This window comes from Lissotriton vulgaris, unplaced genomic scaffold (assembly GCF_964263255.1).
Source record: "Lissotriton vulgaris unplaced genomic scaffold, aLisVul1.2 SCAFFOLD_995, whole genome shotgun sequence".
NCBI lineage: Eukaryota > Metazoa > Chordata > Amphibia > Caudata > Salamandridae > Lissotriton > Lissotriton vulgaris.
The window spans coordinates 275,693-294,046 of record NW_028251266.1 but is presented as its reverse complement, the minus strand read 5'-3'; the positions used below and the strand labels follow the sequence as shown (position 1 = coordinate 294,046).

The window sequence follows — 18,354 nt, the reverse complement described above, 5'->3', positions numbered from 1 at the left end:
TTTTATCATTACCAGCTCTCTGACTCCGGGTTTTACGGGTGGACATTGCTAGCAAAAGAAAAACTTGCTAAGGATAAAAACTAAAACCCCAACAGCCAGTTAACACTAAAACAAGTAACACATAAGTCTAGCTATGCAAAAAGTGAAAAACCAAATAGGTAAGTGGCTGGTTGGCTTTATGCACAGAGTCAATAGTCAAGTCAAGTCAAGTCAAGTCAGAACATTTATATAGCGCACTACATACCCAGAGGGTTTCAAGGCGCTTAGGAAGGGGAGGTGGATTATTTGTCAACCACGTTTTAAGCTGCTTTCTGAACGCTAGGTGATTCTGGGTGAGGCGAAGGTAAGCGGGGAGTGAGTTCCATGTTTTGGCAGCCAGGTATGAGAAGGATCTGCCTCCCATGGTGGTCTTGTTGATGCGAGGTATAGTGGCGAAGGCTTGGCTGGAAGAGCGGAGTTGGCGGGAGGGGGTGTAGAAGGACAGTCGAGAGTTGAGGCAATCTGGTCCGATGTCGTAGAGTGATTTGTGTGCGTGGGTAAGCAGTCGGAAAGTGATCCTCTTATTGACGGGTAGCCAGTGGAGGTCTTTAAGGTGACCGGAGATGTGTTCGTTGCGTGGGATGTCTAATATGAGCCTGGCTGAGGCGTTTTGGATTCGTTGTAGTTTCTTCTGGAGTTTCGCGGTGGTACCTGCGTAGAGGGTGTTTCCGTAGTCCAGCCGGCTCGTGACTAGAGCGTGGGTGACTGTTTTCCTTGTTTCGGGGGGGATCCAGCGAAATGTTTTTCTGAGCATGCGAAGAATGTTAAAGCAGGAAGAGGATACGGCGCTGACTTGTCTGTTCATTAAGAGTGAAGAATCCAGGATGACGCCAAGGTTCCGTGCGTGGTCTGTCGGGATGGGTGCATTTCCGAGGGCTTCCGGCCACCAGGAGTTGTCCCATGCAGAGGGGGATTTACCTAAGATGAGGACTTCTGTTTTGTCTGAGTTCAGTTTCAGACGGCTTTGTTTCATCTATTCGGCGACTTCTTTCATTCCTTCGTGTAGGTTAGTTTTAGCGGTGCTGGGGTCCTTGGTGAGAGATAGGATCAGTTGAGTGTCATCCGCGTAAGAGATGATGTTGAGGTTGTGTTGGCGGGCGATGGCCGCGAGGGGGCTCATGTATACGTTGAAGAGGGTGGGACTGAGTGAGGATCCTTGTGGTACGCCGCAGATGATTTCGGAGGCCTCGGACTTAAATGGTGGGAGGCGGACTCTCTGGGTTCTTCCGGTGAGGAACGAGGTGATCCATTCCAGTGCCTTACCTTGGATTCCGATGTTTCTGAGGCGTTGTAAAAGGGTGCTGTGGCAGACTGTGTCGAAGGCTGCAGAGAGGTCGAGGAGGATGAGGGCGACTGTGTCTCCATTGTCCAGTAGAGTTCGAATGTCGTCTGTTGCTGCGATAAGGGCGGTCTCAGTGCTGTGTTTGGCTCGGAAGCCAGATTGTGAGGGGTCGAGTGATTTGTTGTCTTCGAGGAAGGCGGCGAGCTGGTTGTTGACAGCTTTCTCGATGACTTTGGCCGGGAATGGAAGAAGCGAGATGGGGCGGTAGTTTTTGAGTTCGGTGGGGTCTGCTGTTGGTTTTTTCAGAAGGGCGGTGAGTTCAGCGTGTTTCCAATCTTCTGGGAAGGTAGCGGAGTTGAAGGAGCAGTTGATGACGTCTCGGAGGTGCGGAGCTATTACGGAGTCTACTTTGTTGAAGATGTGGTGGGGGCATGGGTCTGTGGGGGATCCAGAGTGGATGGAATTCATCAGGCGGATGGTGTCCTCAGTGGAGATTGGGTTCCAGGCGTTAAGGGTGTTAACGGGGGGAAGATGGTCAGTTGATGGTGGGGTGGGTTGGCTTCCGGGTTGGTTGTCAAAGCTGTTGTGGATGTCAGCAATCTTGTTGTGGAAAAAAGAGGCTAGGGAATCGCAGAGGGTTTGAGAGGGGGTGATGTCGTTGGAGTTGGCCGAGGGGTTGGAAAATTCCTTGACGATGTTGAAAAGTTCCTTGTTGTTGTCAAGTCGATCTTTGAATGCTGTTTTCTTGGCTTTTCGGATCAGTTGGTGGTGAGTACGGATGGCGCTTTTGAAGGCGTCCTTGTTGCTGGTGGATGGGTCTTTTTTCCAGGCCTTTTCAAGGGAGCGGCACAGTTTCTTGGATTTCTTGAGGTCGTCATTGAACCATGAAGCCTTCTTGATGCCAAGTTTGTGTTGACGTTTTTTCAGTGGTGCTAATGTGTCGGCGGTGTTGGATAACCAAAGGGTGAGGTTGGAGGCGGCTTCGTTGGCATTAGAAGAGAGGGCTGGGGAGGTTTGAAGGAGTGATGTGGAGATCTGCTCTGTGGTGATTTTGTTCCAGTTTCTTTGTAGAGTTGGTTGGAGGTGGATGATGGGTTTCGGCTTGTTGTAGGTGAAGTGAACGCAGCTGTGGTCAGTCCAGAGGAGATCTGTAGTGTGGCTGAAGGAGATATGGTTGCTGGAGGTGAAGATGGGGTCGAGAGTGTGACCTGCGATGTGTGTGGGGGAAGTGACCAGTTGTTTAAGTCCGAGGTTGGAGAGGTTGTCCACGAGGGTGGCGGTGTTGCGGTCGTTGCTCTTTTCAAGGTGGAAGTTGAGGTCTCCCAGAAGGATGTAGTCTTTGGAGGGGAGCGCGTGTGGGGTGATGAAGTCCGTGATGTCTTCACTGAATTTTGCGCGTGGTCCTGGTGGTCTGTAGAGGAGGGTGCCTCTGAGTGTGGTCGTGGGGTCGATGTGGATCTGGAAGTGAAGGTGTTCGGAGTTAGCGAGGTTGGCGTCAGAGCTGGTTGAGATGCGGATTGATTTTTTATGGACGATGGCGATTCCTCCTCCTGTATGGTCGGTGCGGTCCTTGCGAGTGATCTTATAGTCTTCAGGGATAGCGATGGCGATGTCAGGGGCGGAGGAAGCGTTCATCCATGTTTCCGTTAGAAAGGCGACGTCAGGAGAGATGGTGTCTAGTAGGTTCCAAAGGTCAATGGCGTGCCTGTGGACCGAGCGGGTGTTGAGAAGGATGCATTCTAGGTGGTTGGGGTCGGGAATCTGTGTTGTGGTCGCAGCGGAGATGTTGTCGGTCCCGCTAAATTTGCAGGAGAGGCAGGAGAACGGTCCATGGGTGCGTCCAGGAGCGGCTTGGACGCAGTTGGGGGAGCGGCCGGGGTTAAGGGCTAGGAGGGTGGCGGCATCATAGGTAACGCGGGGGGGCTGGGCAGCGCGAGGGCCAGGGGGTCTGGCGCTGGGCGCGGTCCCGGCGCGGACGGGCGTAGACGGGCTTACCTTTGGCGCACCTTCGGCGCGGCCGTAGCGCGTGGACGCTGCGCGTTGGGACATCTGTCTAAAATGGATAGTGGAGGGGGCGGAGCGTGGGAGGGGCGGCTGGGAGGCGGGAGCGAGGTGCAGGGAGGGTCTGGGACGGGCCGAAAGTAAACACGAAATGGCGCTTAGGAAAACAAATGCTGCGAGGGTTCCCAACAATAGTTCAGGCCAGCAGAGGATAGCGCTATACCAGTTAGAGCGACGAAGCGCTGTACAGGGAAAATAGCGAGGCACCCCACAAGAACAATATAATTAAATAGATAGCAAGGCACAGCAGTTTTGCAGAGCGCAGTGTAGCTAAGTATTTCTATATAATTAATATCAAGGCAGTAATCCCAATCAGGTACAGCAGCTTGGCAGAGCGCAGCGTAGCTAAGTAATTCAATAAAATTGATAGTAAGGCAGTAATCCCCAATCAGGTACGATACCACGAGAGGAGGTGGGGGAGCGATCCGCTTCTGGAGGCAGCAGGGCAGTCACAGCTTTCTACCAGGGCGAGCGCAGCCTGTATCTCTGTGGGTGGGAGGGGCGGCTGGGAGGCGGGAGCGAGGTGCAGGGAGGGTCTGGGACGGGCCGAAAGTAAACACGAAATGGCGCTTAGGAAAACAAATGCTGCGAGGGTTCCCAACAATAGTTCAGGCCAGCAGAGGATAGCGCTATACCAGTTAGAGCGACGAAGCGCTGTACAATAATGATAACAGCAGAGATACAAAGAATAGTAGGGGTATGCCCAGGCCAGGCTCTGCGGACCACGGAGGGCCACAGAGGGCCCTCCCTTGTCCCGGGCTTCTCCCGGCGCGCTCCCGCGCCGCGGCACCTAGGAGATGATTTATTGCAGGTGTGGGAGGGGAGGAGCCAGCAGGGAGAGCGTCGCAGCTGTTGTCAATGCAGAGGGGCAGGCGCTCCTGGGACTTGGAGTCCTGCGCCTGCCCTCGCTCGCAGCCCTGCACCTACCGCCGCCCCAAGATGGAATTTGGGCTGTTCGGTGGCTTAGCTCCCAAGGTCACAATTATCAGAGTCCAGGAATCCCGCAGGCGAAGCGGGATCCGCGTAGCGGGTACCGCGAGGAGTGGCAGCAAAGGGAAGAGCAATCCGGCGTGAAAGTGCTTGCAGTCCCCAGTCCTTGGCAGGTAACAGAAGAGGAAGCAATCCTGTGCACTTTCAGTGTTTGGAGGAGATCTGATCTCCGCGAACTGGCTGCGCTGTATCCTGTGCGCATCCACTGTTTGGAGGGGATCTGATCTCTGTGAACTGGCTGCGCTGTATCCTGTGCACTTTCAGTGTTTGGAGGGGATCTGATCTCTGTGAACTGGCTGCGCTGAATCCTGGGCGCATCCACGGTTTGGAGGGGATCTGATCTCCGTGAACTGGCTGCGCTGTATCCTGTGCTCCCAGTGTTTGGAGGGGATCTGATCTCCGTGAACTGGCTGCGCTGTCTCCTGTGCACCTTCAGTGTTTGGTGGGGGATCTGATCTCCATGAACTGGCTGCGCTGTATCCTGTGCTCCTTTAGTGTTTGGAGGGGATCTGATCTCCGTGAACTGGCGGCGCTGTATCCTGTGCACTTTCAGTGTTTGGAGGGGGATCTGATCTCCGTGAACTGGCTGCGCTGTATCCTGTGCGCATCCACTGTTTGGAGGGGGGTCTGATCTCCGTGAACTGGCTGCGCTGTATCCTGTGCGCCCAGTGTTTGGAGGGGATCTGATCTCCGTGAACTGGCTGCGCTGTATCCTGTGCACTTTCAGTGTTTGGAGGGAATCTGATCTCCGTGAACTGGCTGCGCTGTATCCTGTGCCTCCAGTGTTTGGAGGGGATCTGATCTCTGTGAACTGGCTGCGCTGTATCCTGTGCCTCCAGTGTTTGGGGGGGATCTGATCTCCGTGAACTGGCTGCGCTGTATCCTGTGCACTTTCAGTGTTTGGAGGAGATCTGATCTCCGCGAACTGGCTGCGCTGTATCCTGTGCGCATCCACTGTTTGGAGGGGATCTGATCTCTGTGAACTGGCTGCGCTGTATCCTGTGCACTTTCAGTGTTTGGAGGGGATCTGATCTCCGTGAACTGGCTGCGCTGTATCCTGTGCACTTTCAGTGTTTGGAGGGGATCTGATCTCTGTGAACTGGCTGCGCTGTATCCTGGGCCCCAGTGTTTGGAGGGGATCTGATCTTCGTGAACTGGCTGCGCTGTATCCTGTGCACCTCCAGTGTTTGGAGGGGATCTGATCTCCATGAACTGGCTGTGCTGTATCCTGTGCGCATCCACGGTTTGGAGGGGATCTGATCTCCGTGAACTGGTTGCGCTGTATCCTGTGCTCCCAGTGTTTGGAGGGGATCTGATCTCCGTGAACTGGCTGCGCTGTCTCCTGTGCACCTTCAGTTTTTGGTGGGGGATCTGATCTCCATGAACTGGCTGCGCTGTATCCTGTGCTCCTTTAGTGTTTGGAGGGGATCTGATCTCCGTGAACTGGCGGCGCTGTATCCTGTGCACTTTCAGTGTTTGGAGGGGGATCTGATCTCCGTGAACTGGCTGCGCTGTATCCTGTGCACTTTCAGTGTTTGGAGGAGATCTGATCTCCGCAAACTGGCTGCGCTGTATCCTGTGCGCATCCACTGTTTGGAGGGGATCTGATCTCCGTGAACTGGCTGCGCTGTATCCTGTGCACTTTCAGTGTTTGGAGGGGATCTGATCTCCGTCAACTGGCTGCGCTGTATCCTGTGCGCATCCACTGTTTGGAGGGGGGTCTGATCTCCGTGAACTGGCTGCGCTGTATCCTGTGCACTTTCAGTGTTTGGAGGGAATCTGATCTCCGTGAACTGACTGCGCTGTATCCTGTGCTCCCAGTGTTTGGAGGGGGATCTGATCTCCGTGAACTGGCTGCGCTGTATCCTGTGCCTCCAGTGTTTAAGGGGGATCTGATCTCCGTGAACTGGCTGCGCTGTATCCTGTGCACTTTCAGTGTTTGGAGGGTGATCTGATCGCCGTGAACTGGCTGCGCTGTATCCTGTGCACCTTCAGTGTTTGGAGGGGGATCTGATCTCTATGAACTGGCTGCGCTGTATTCTGTGCCCCCAGTGTTTGGAGGGGGATCTGATCTCAGTGAACTGGCTGCGCTGTATCCTGTGCACTTTCAGTGTTTGAAGGGGATCTGATCTCCGTGAACCGGCTGCGCTGTATCCTGTGCACTTTCAGTCTTTGGGGGAGATCTGATCTCCGTGAACTGGCTGCACTCTATCCTGTGCTCCCAGTGTTTGGAGGGGGATCTGATCTCCGTGAACTGGCTGCGCTGTATCCTGTGCGCCTCCAGTGTTTGGAGGGGATCTGATCTCCGTGAACTGGCTGCGCTGTATCCTGTGCTCCCAGTGTTTGGAGGGGGATCTGATCTCCGTGAACTGGCTGCGCTGTATCCTGTGCGCCTCCAGTGTTTGGAGGGGGATCTGATCTCCGTGAACTGGCTGCGCTGTATCCTGTGCCCCAAGTGTTTGGCGGGGGATCTGATCTCCACGAACTGGCTGCGCTGTATCCTGTGCACTTTCAGTGTTTGGAGGGGATCTGATCTCCGTGAACTGGCTGCGCTGTATCCTGGGCCCCAGTGTTTGGAGGGGATCTGATCTTTGTGAACTGGCTGCGCTGTACCCTGTGCACCTTCAGTGTTTGGAGGGGATCTGATCTCCGTGAACTGGCTGTGCTGTATCCTGTGCGCATCCACGGTTTGGAGGGGATCTGATCTCCGTGAACTGGTTGCTCTGTATCCTGTGCTCCCAGTGTTTGGAGGGGATCTGATCTCCGTGAACTGGCTGCGCTGTCTCCTGTGCACCTTCAGTGTTTGGCGGGGGATCTGATCTCCATGAACTGGCTGCGCTGTATCCTGTGCTCCTTTAGTGTTTGGAGGGGATCTGATCTCCGTGAACTGGCGGCGCTGTATCCTGTGCACTTTCAGTATTTGGAGGGGGATCTGATCTCCGTGAACTGGCTGTGCTGTATCCTGTGCACTTTCAGTGTTTGAAGGAGATCTGATCTCCGCGAACTGGCTGCGCTGTATCCTGTGCGCATCCACTGTTTGGAGGGGATCTGATCTCCGTGAACTGGCTGCGCTGTATCCTGTGCGCCCAGTGTTTGGAGGGGATCGGATCTCCGTGAACTGGCTGCGCTGTATCCTGTGCGCTTTCAGTGTTTGGAGGGGATCTGATCTCCGTGAACTGGCTGCGCTGTATCCTGTGCTCCCAGTGTTTGGAGGGGGATCTGATCTCCGTGAACTGGCTGCGCTGTATCCTGTGCACTTTCAGTGTTTGGAGGGGGATCTGATCTCCGTGAACTGGCTGCGCTGCATCCTGTGCACCTTCAGTGTTTGGAGGGGATCTGATCTCTATGAACTGGCTGCGCTGTATTCTGTGCCCCCAGTGTTTGGAAGGGGGTCTGATCTCCGTGAACTGGCTGAGCTGTATCGCTTGCACCTTCAGTGTTTAGCTGGGGATCTGATCTCCGTGAACTGGCTGCGCTGTATCCTGTGCACCCAGTGTTTGGAGGGGATCTGATCTCCGCGAACTGGCTGCGCTGTATCCTGTGCGCCCCCAGTGTTTGGAGGGGATCTGATCTCCGTGAACTGGCTGCGCTGTATCCTGTGCTCCCAGTGTTTGGAGGGGATCTGATCACCATGAACTGGCTGCGCTGTATGCTGTGCACTTTCAGTGTTTGGAGGGGATCTGATCTCCGTGAACTGGCTGCGCTGTATCCTGTGCACCCAGTGTTTGGAGGGGATCTGATCTCCGCGAACTGGCTGCGCTGTATCCTGTGCGCCCCCAGTGTTTGGAGGGGATCTGATCTCCGTGAACTGGCTGCGCTGTATCCTGTGCTCCCAGTGTTTGGAGGGGATCTGATCACCATGAACTGGCTGCGCTGTATGCTGTGCACTTTCAGTGTTTGGAGGGGATCTGATCTCCGTGAACTGGCTGCGCTGTATCCTGTGCACTTTCAGTGTTTGGAGGGGGATCTGATCTCCGTGAACTGGCTGCGCTGCATCCTGTGCACCTTCAGTGTTTGGAGGGGATCTGATCTCCTTGAACTGGCTGCGCTGTATCCTGTGCACCTTCAGTGTTTGGAGGGGGATCTGATCTCCTTGAACTGGCTGCGCTGTATCCTGTGCCCCCAGTGTTTGGAGGGGATCTGATCTCCGTGAACTGACTGCGCTGTATCCTGTGCTCCCAGTGTTTAGAGGGGGATCTGATCTCCGTGAACAGGCTGCGCTGTGTCCTGTGCCCCCAGTGCTTGGAGGGGGGTCTGATCTTCATGAACTGGCTGCGCTGTATCCTGTGCTCCTTTAGTGTTTGGAGGAGGATCTGATCTCCGTGAACTGGCTGCGCTGTATCCTGTGCCCCCAGTGTTTGGAGGGAGATCTGATCTCCGTGAACTGGCTGCGCTCTATCCTGTGCACTTTGAGTGTTTGGAGGGGATCTGATCTCCGTGAACTGGCTGCGCTGTATCCTGTGCGCGTCCAGTGTTTGGCGGGGGATCTGCTCTCCACGAACTGGCTGCGCTGTATCCTGTGCACCTCCAGTGTTTGGCGGGGGATCTTCTCTCCACGAACTGGCTGCGCTGTATCCTGTGCACCTTCAGTGTTTAGCGGGGGATCTGATCTCCGTGAACTGGCTGCACTGTATCCTGTGCTCCAGTGTTTGGAGGGGATCTGATCTCCGTGAAATGGCTGCGCTGTATCCTGTGCTCCAGTGTTTGGAGGGGATATGATCTCTGTGAACTGGCTGCGCTGTATCCTGTGCACCTTCAGTGTTTGGAGGGGGGTCTGATCTCCGTGAACTGGCTGAGCTGTATCCTGTGCCCCCAGTCTTTGGGGGGGATCTGATCTCCGTGAACTGGCTGCGCTGTATCCTGTGCCCCAAGTGTTTGGCGGGGGATCTGATCTCCACGAACTGGCTGCGCTGTATCCTGTGCACCTTCAGTGTATGGAGGGGATCTGATCTCCGTGAACTGGCTGCGCTGTATCCTGTGCGCATCCACGGTTTGGAGGGGATCTGATCTCCGTGAACTGGCTGTGCTGTATCCTGTGCTCCCAGTGTTTGGAGGGGATCTGATCTCCGTGAACTGGCTGCGCTGTCTCCTGTGCACCTTCAGTATTTGGTGGGGGATCTGATCTCCATGAACTAGCTGCGCTGTATCCTGTGCTCCTTTAGTGTTTGGAGGGGATCTGATCTCCGTGAACTGGCGGCGCTGTATCCTGTGCACTTTCAGTGTTTGGAGGGGGATCTGATCTCCGTGAACTGGCTGCGCTGTATTCTGTGCACTTTCAGTGTTTGGAGGAGATCTGATCTCTGCGAACTGGCTGCGCTGTATCCTGTGCGCATCCACTGTTTGGAGGGGATCTGATCTCCGTGAACTGGCTGCGCTGTATCCTGTGCTCCCAGTGTTTGGAGGGGATATGATCTCTGTGAACTGGCTGCGCTGTATCCTATGCACTTTTAGTGTTTGGAGGGGATCTGATCTCCGTGAACTGGCGGCACTGTATCCTGTGCTCCTTCAGTGTTTGGAGGGGGTCTGATCTCCGTGAACTGGCTGCGCTGTATCCTGTGCGCCCAGTGTTTGGAGGGGATCTGATCTCCGTGAACTGGCTGCGCTGTATCCTGTGCACTTTCAGTGTTTGGAGGGGATCTGATCTCCGTGAACTGGCTACACTGTATCCTCTGCTCCCAGTGTTTGGAGGGGGATCTGATCTCCGTGAACTGGCTGCGCTGCATCCTGTGCACCTTCAGTGTTTGGAGGGTGATCTGATCTCCGTGAACTGGCTGCGCTGTATCCTGTGCACGTTCAGTGTTTGGAGGGGGATCTGATCTCTATGAACTGGCTGCGCTGTATCCTGTGCCCCCAGTGTTTGAAAGGGGATCTGATCTCCGTGAACTGGCTGCGCTGTATCCTGTGCACCTTCAGTGTTTGGCGGGGGATCTGCTCTCCACGAACTGGCTGCGCTGTATCCTGTGCACCTTCAGTGTTTAGCGGGGGATCTGATCTCCGTGAACTGGCTGCACTGTATCCTGTGCTCCAGTGTTTGGAGGGGATCTGATCTCCGTGAAATGGCTGCGCTGTATCCTGTGCTCCAGTGTTTGGAGGGGATATGATCTCTGTGAACTGGCTGCGCTGTATCCTGTGCACCTTCAGTGTTTGGAGGGGGGTCTGATCTCCGTGAACTGGCTGAGCTGTATCCTGTGCCCCCAGTCTTTGGGGGGGATCTGATCTCCGTGAACTGGCTGCGCTGTATCCTGTGCCCCAAGTGTTTGGCGGGGGATCTGATCTCCACGAACTGGCTGCGCTGTATCCTGTGCACTTTCAGTGTTTGGAGGGGATCTGATCTCCACGAACTGGCTGCGCTGTATCCTGTGCACCTTCAGTGTATGGAGGGGATCTGATCTCCGTGAACTGGCTGCGCTGTATCCTGTGCGCATCCACGGTTTGGAGGGGATCTGATCTCCGTGAACTGGCTGCGCTGTCTCCTGTGCACCTTCAGTATTTGGTGGGGGATCTGATCTCCATGAACTGGCTGCGCTGTATCCTGTGCTCCTTTAGTGTTTGGAGGGGATCTGATCTCCGTGAACTGGCGGCGCTGTATCCTGTGCACTTTCAGTGTTTGGAGGGGGATCTGATCTCCGTGAACTGGCTGCGCTGCATCCTGTGCACTTTCAGTGTTTGGAGGAGATCTGATCTCTGCGAACTGGCTGCGCTGTATCCTGTGCGCATCCACTGTTTGGAGGGGATCTGATCTCCGTGAACTGGCTGCGCTGTATCCTGTGCTCCCAGTGTTTGGAGGGGATATGATCTCCGTGAACTGGCTGCGCTGTATCCTATGCACTTTTAGTGTTTGGAGGGGATCTGATCTCCGTGAACTGGCGGCACTGTATCCTGTGCTCCTTCAGTGTTTGGAGGGGGTCTGATCTCCGTGAACTGGCTGCGCTGTATCCTGTGCACCTTCAGTGTTTGGAGGGGGTCTGATCTCCGTGAACTGGCTGCGCTGTATCCTGTGCTCCCAGTGTTTGGAGGGGATCTGATCTCCGCGAACTGGCTGCGCTGTATCCTGTGCACTTTCATTGTTTGATGGGGATCTGATCTCCGTGAACTGGCTGCGCTGTATCCTGTGCTCCCAGTGTTTGGAGAGGGATCTGGTCTCCGTGAACTGGCTGCGCTGTATCCTGTTCAGTGTTTAGCGGGGGATCCCATCTCCGTGAACTGGCTGCGCTGTATCCTCTGCACCTTCAGTTTTTGGAGGGGGGTCTGATCTCCGTGAACTGGCTGCGCTGTATCCTGTGCTCCCAGTGTTTGGAGGGGGATCTGGTCTCCGTGAACTGGCTGCGCTGTATTCTGTGCATCTTCAGTGTTTGGAGGGGATCTGATCTCCGTGACCTGGCTGCGCTGTATCCTGTGCCTCCAGTGTTTGGAGGGGGATCTGATCTCTGTTAACTGGCTGCGCTGTATCCTGTGCCTCCAGTGTTTGGAGGGGATCTGATCTCTGTGAACTGGCTGCGCTGTATCCTGTGCTCCCAGTGTTTGGAGGGGATCTGATAACCATGAACTGGCTGCGCTGTATGCTGTGCACTTTCAGTGTTTGGAGGGGATCTGATCTCCGTGAACTGGCTGCGCTGTATCCTGTGGTCCCAGTGTTTGGAGGGGATCTGATCTCCGAGAACTGGCTGCGCTGTATCCTGGGCTCCCAGTGTTTGGAGAGGGATCTGCTCTCCATGAACTGGCTGCGCTGTATCCTGTTCAGTGTTTAGCGGGGGATCTGATCTCCGTGAACTGGCTGCGCTGTATCCTCTGCACCTTCAGTGTTTGAAGGGGATCTGATCTCCGTGAACCGGCTGCGCTGTATCCTGTGCACTTTCAGTCTTTGGGGGGATCTGATCTCCGTGAACTGACTGCGCTGTATCCTCTGCACCTTCATTGTTTGGAGGGGGATCTGATCTCCGTGAACTGGCTGCACTGTATCCTGTGCTCCCAGTGTTTGGAGGGGGATCTGATCTCCGTGAACTGGCTGCGCTGTATCCTGTGCGCCTCCAGTGTTTGGAGGGGATCTGATCTCCGTGAACTGGCTGCGCTGTATCCTGTGCTCCCAGTGTTTGGAGGGGATCTGATCTCCGCGAACTGGCTGCGCTGTATCCTGTGCACTTTCAGTGTTTGATGGGGATCTGATCTCCGTGAACTGGCTGCGCTGTATCCTGTGCTCCCAGTGTTTGGAGGGGATCTGATCTCCGCGAACTGGCTGCGCTGTATCCTGGGCTCCCAGTGTTTGGAGAGGGATCTGCTCTCCATGAACTGGCTGCGCTGTATCCTGTTCAGTGTTTAGCGGGGGATCTGATCTCCGTGAACTGGCTGCGCTGTATCCTCTGCACCTTCAGTGTTTGAAGGGGATCTGATCTCCGTGAACCGGCTGCGCTGTATCCTGTGCACTTTCAGTCTTTGGGGGGGATCTGATCTCCGTGAACTGGCTGCGCTGTATCCTCTGCACCTTCATTGTTTGGAGGGGGATCTGATCTCCGTGAACTGGCTGCACTGTATCCTGTGCTCCCAGTGTTTGGAGGGGGATCTGATCTCCGTGAACTGGCTGCGCTGTATCCTGTGCGCCTCCAGTGTTTGGAGGGGATCTGATCTCCGTGAACTGGCTGCGCTGTATCCTGTGCTCCCAGTGTTTGGAGAGGGATCTGCTCTCCATGAACTGGCTGCGCTGTATCCTGTTCAGTGTTTAGCGGGGGATCCCATCTCCATGAACTGGCTGCGCTGTATCCTCTGCACCTTCAGTGTTTGGAGGGGGGTCTGATCTCCGTGAACTGGCTGCGCTGTATCCTGTGCTCCCAGTGTTTGGAGGGGGATCTGGTCTCCGTGAACTGGCTGCGCTGTATCCTGTGCACCTTCAGTGTTTGGAGGGGATCTGATCTCCGTGAACTGGCTGCGCTGTATCCTGTGCCTCCAGTGTTTGGAGGGGATCTGATCTCTGTGAACTGGCTGCGCTGTATCCTGTGCCTCCAGTGTTTGGGGGGGATCTGATCTCCGTGAACTGGCTGCGCTGTATCCTGTGCTCCCAGTGTTTGGAGGGGATCTGATCACCATGAACTGGCTGCGCTGTATGCTGTGCACTTTCAGTGTTTGGAGGGGATCTGATGTCCGTGAACTGGCTGCGCTGTATCCTGTGCTCCCAGTGTTTGGAGGGGATCTGATCTCCGCGAACTGGCTGCGCTGTATCCTGGGCTCCCAGTGTTTGGAGAGGGATCTGCTCTCCATGAACTGGCTGCGCTGTATCCTGTTCAGTGTTTAGCGGGGGATCTGATCTCCGTGAACTAGCTGCGCTGTATCCTCTGCACCTTCAGTGTTTAAAGGGGATCTGATCTCCGTGAACCGGCTGCGCTGTATCCTGTGCACTTTCAGTCTTTGGGGGGGATCTGATCTCCGTGAACTGGCTGCGCTGTATCCTGTGCGCCTCCAGTGTTTGGAGGGGATCTGATCTCCGTGAACTGGCTGCACTGTATCCTGTGCTCCCAGTGTTTGGAGGGGATCTGATCTCTGTGAACTGGCTGCGCTGTATCCTGTGCACTTTCAGTGTTTGATGGGGATCTGATCTCCGTGAACTGGCTGCGCTGTATCCTGTGCTCCCAGTGTTTGGAGGGGATCTGATCTCCGCGAACTGGCTGCGCTGTATCCTGGGCTCCCAGTGTTTGGAGAGGGATCTGCTCTCCATGAACTGGCTGCGCTGTATCCTGTTCAGTGTTTAGCGGGGGATCTGATCTCCGTGAACTGGCTGCGCTGTATCCTCTGCACCTTCAGTGTTTGAAGGGGATCTGATCTCTGTGAACCGGCTGCGCTGTATCCTGTGCACCTTCATTGTTTGGAGGGGGATCTGATCTCCGTGAACTGGCTGCGCTGTATCCTGTGCTCCCAGTGTTTGGAGGGGGATCTGATCTCCGTGAACTGGCTGCGCTGTATCCTCTGCACCTTCATTGTTTGGAGGGGGATCTGATCTCCGTGAACTGGCTGCACTGTATCCTGTGCTCCCAGTGTTTGGAGGGGGATCTGATCTCCGTGAACTGGCTGCGCTGTATCCTGTGCGCCTCCAGTGTTTGGAGGGGATCTGATCTCCGTGAACTGGCTGCGCTGTATCCTGTGCTCCCAGTGTTTGGAGAGGGATCTGCTCTCCATGAACTGGCTGCGCTGTATCCTGTTCAGTGTTTAGCGGGGGATCCCATCTCCATGAACTGGCTGCGCTGTATCCTCTGCACCTTCAGTGTTTGGAGGGGGATCTGATCTCCGTGAACTGGCTGCGCTGTATCCTGTGCCTCCAGTGTTTGGAGGGGGATCTGATCTCCGTGAACTGGCTGCGCTGTATCCTGTGCTCCCAGTGTTTGGAGGGAATCTGATCACCATGAACTGGCTGCGCTGTATGCTGTGCACTTTCAGTGTTTGGAGGGGATCTGATCTCCGTGAACTGGCTGCGCTGTATCCTGTGCTCCCAGTGTTTGGAGGGGATCTGATCTCCGCGAACTGGCTGCGCTGTATCCTGTGCTCCCAGTGTTTGGAGAGGGATCTGCTCTCCATGAACTGGCTGCGCTGTATCCTGTTCAGTGTTTAGCGGGGGATCTGATCTCCGTGAACTGGCTGCGCTGTATCCTCTGCACCTTCAGTGTTTGGAGGGGGATCTGATCTCCTTGAACAGGCTGCGCTGTGTCCTGTGCCCCCAGTGCTTGGAGGGGGGTCTGATCTTCATGAACTGGCTGCGCAGTACCCTGTGCACCCAGTGTTTGGAGGGGATCTGATCTCCGTGAACTGGCTGCGCTGTATCCTGTGCTCCCAGTGTTTGGAGGGGATCTGATCTCCGTGAACTGGCTGCGCTGTATCCTTTGCCTCCAGTGTTTGGAGGGGGGTCTGATCTCCTTGAACTGGCTGCGCTGTATCCTGTGCACTTTCAGTGTTTGGAGGGGGATCTGATCTCCGTGAACTGGCTGCGCTGTATCCTGTGCACTTTCAGTGTTTGGAGGGGATCTGATCTCCGTGAACTGGCTGCGCTGTATCCTGTGCACTTTCAATGTTTGGAGGGGATTTGATCTCCGTGAACTGGCTGCGCTGTATCCTGTGCACCTTCAGTGTTTGGAGGGGATCCGATTTCCGTGAACTGGCTGCGCTGTATCTTGTACCCCCAGTGTTTGGCAAGGGATGTGTGTGTGAGTGGTCTGTTTGGTTTCTGTTCACCTGGTGTATTGGGGCGGGGCAACTTATCTGCATGAGTGGACCGTGCAGTCTCCCGTGCCCCTTATATTTAGCCGGGGTCCGATCTGTGTGAATGGGTCTCCTGTGATGTCTCCTGTACCCCTGGTTTATGAGGTTGTAAGCTGTATGAAAGCCTGTTTGTATCTTTGCCCCTTTGCTTTTTCTCACAGTAATTTGCTTCTCTTTCCTTCCAGCCCTGCCAGTTTGACTATGCTGTCTTCTGTCCCAACATTTCCGAAGTTTCGTCTGCGGGGAATGCAGGTCAGTTGTTGTTTCTTCTGCCTCCCTGTGTCGATGATGATCCCGTGGCACTCCGCCGAGGGGCGCGGCTGCTGTTGCTCAGACTCGGTGGGCGATACTGGGACCACTGCTCGTGCCAGTGGTGATTAAGTGCTACTGGGCCCTGGGGCAGCATTCCATTTCTAATGGCACATCTTGAATATTCTTCACCTTGCCTTGTGGGCAGTAAGGCGTGCTTAGAGACAACTTATTTAATATTTGAAATCTGGCTTTTCTACCGGTCATAAAGGTGATTCTGATCGAGATTTCTAGCTGCAGATTTTTCAGCTTTTTAATATTTTTCTAGGCGTCAGACTGGATCTGGGAACTTTTCAGCAGTCCCTGGATACCCCCTCGACACCCCGTCGGCTGGTGCCGTGCAACTCCGCGTGGATCCTGTTGTGCTCGGGAGATGAAGACCGGAGCCTATATAGGCGCCATCCCCCCACGCTTGCATCCCCCCTGCCCCCCTCCCCCCCCAATTTTTTATGCCAAGTAGGGACACATGTCTGGCAGATCCCCATAAGGTAGACCTGGGTGTGTTCCCTTCTCAAACGCCTGCACCAGCTGCGCATCGATGAATCCGAAGCCCATCAGGAACCTCGAGGCAAAGCTTTACAGCACAGATGAAAATTCTCGCTGGTACCACTGCAAGTGTCGGATCTCATCCACAGTGTGATCCTGTTCCCAGAGTTGACTAAGCCACGCTAGAGGTAGGTGTTTGTTGCGCTCAAAATCATCAGGTAAATCAAAAAAGCACCAATCAAAGCAGGATTCTGCTCCTTCACGCCACTCTCCTTCACGCGAACAGCCACACCTCGATCTCACCTCCTAACTTGGCCATCTTTGGAGCTGATTTCTGCTGCTGGTTCTGGCAAACCAGAGTTTTTCTGCGTGAATCTTTTCTGGATTCACATGCTGTGCATTATTTTGACATCTTGTGGTTTGGTCCAAAATTGTATTTTGTCCTAGTCTTTTTTCTTTCTTCTTTTTTCTAACCCTATTGGGGGGCGTCGACATGCCTCCATTTGGTGTCCCCTTTTGACGTCTCTTTGCTTCCTCTGGATGCTCCCACCTTTGGGTGCCATATTCAGATTATTTTTTTCCGCCGTTGGTTCTGTATCGATGTGGAAGGAGTTCCAGGGTTTGGAGGAAAGAATCTGCAGGACATCGGATCAAGGTACCAGAGAGCATTAGAGGGAAGGGACTACCTCATTGACGACTGGAGAACAATGCGCGTGCAGGGAGGTCCCTGGGCGGGGTGATGGAAAAAAACACTGTTCAAGTTCTGCCAGAGCTGTCATCACAATTTTGCCCAGAAGGACCAACGTTGAGTCTGCAACCTCTGCCTAACGGTAGATCACCGAAGTGAGCACTGGATAGCGTGTTCTGCGGTCACCCCAAAGACCCTTAGGGAGAGGCAGAGAAGCGCCCACGACAACATGCAGGGTCAAAGGCCAGCCCCATCGCTGCGAGATGTGAACCTTTCAAGCGAGGAAGAGGACAATGTTGCAGAAGGTCCAGAAGTGGAGACGGAGACCGACGTCCAAGTGGTGGAGGTCGAATAGTCTGTTAGAGAGGTAAGAGCCATCGTCTTCGAAGAAACTAGAAGAGTCTCAAAAAACACCTCAGCACCCAAGCAATCAACAGACCGTAGGATCCTACGAAAAAGGACTCTGAAGCAGCAAAGACCCTTGAAATTTCCAAGGCTTCAAAAGACAGTCAAGGAAAAGACACATTACCGTCGAAGCGAGAGAGTTAAAAACCGAAAGGCATGGCCCGTGTCAGCACCATTCATAAAAGAGCCTTCAATCTAAAAAACAAAGACAGAAATTCTCGACATCGAAACACACGTGTTGGAGATTGAAAAGGAAGAGGCTTGAAACCGAAATGGCAAATATTTGAAAAAGAGAAGGATTTCGACGAAAGCCCAAGACTGTTTGAAATACAACCTAAAAGCTCGACCACACTCGAGAAAAACGTCAATGACCTAGAGCCTTCCTTAACCCCCGAACCTCAGGAGTAAAAGGCAGAAGAACTGCTTTTTTAGGAAGAACAAACATACATGGGGTCAGAAAGCCCGGCGTTCCACAAGGTACATTGGCAAGACCTGGACACAGATTCCCAAGAAGAGACAGTAAAACCCTATCCTTCAAGGCCTTCTCCACCAGATGATGTTGGGATGGACAATAAAGTAATTAAAAGGAAGGCAGATACATATGGAGTCCAACTTGAGGAGAAAAAACATCTGTCATGCTTTGTATTCGAAACTCTACTGCAGACACAATCTAGAAACCAATTCCTCCCTATGTTACTAAGTGTGCTAGATCAGGAGAAGGAAGCGTTTAAGGAACCTGCCTCTTGCGAGGCATTACACGAGAAGAAACACACACACAAGTTATATTAAGGGGTCAGTTACTGCAGATTCCATCATAACCTCCACGGCCAGGAAGAGGGCAAAAAGGGCCAAGTATAAC

The 18,354-nt window shown here is 54.2% G+C and overlaps 1 protein-coding gene across 5 annotated transcripts in view; it reads left to right on the top strand.

Moving 5' to 3' along the window:
- Positions 1 to 18,354, top strand: part of FPGS (folylpolyglutamate synthase) — a 393,648-nt gene that overhangs the window by 356,240 nt on the left and 19,054 nt on the right. For all 5 annotated transcript variants that reach the window (XM_086950762.1, XM_086950761.1, XM_086950765.1 and 2 more), the window contains one exon: positions 15,793 to 15,859. In XM_086950762.1, the coding sequence (XP_086806888.1) occupies positions 15,793 to 15,859 (67 nt within the window). The remainder of the gene's footprint in view (positions 1 to 15,792; positions 15,860 to 18,354) is intronic.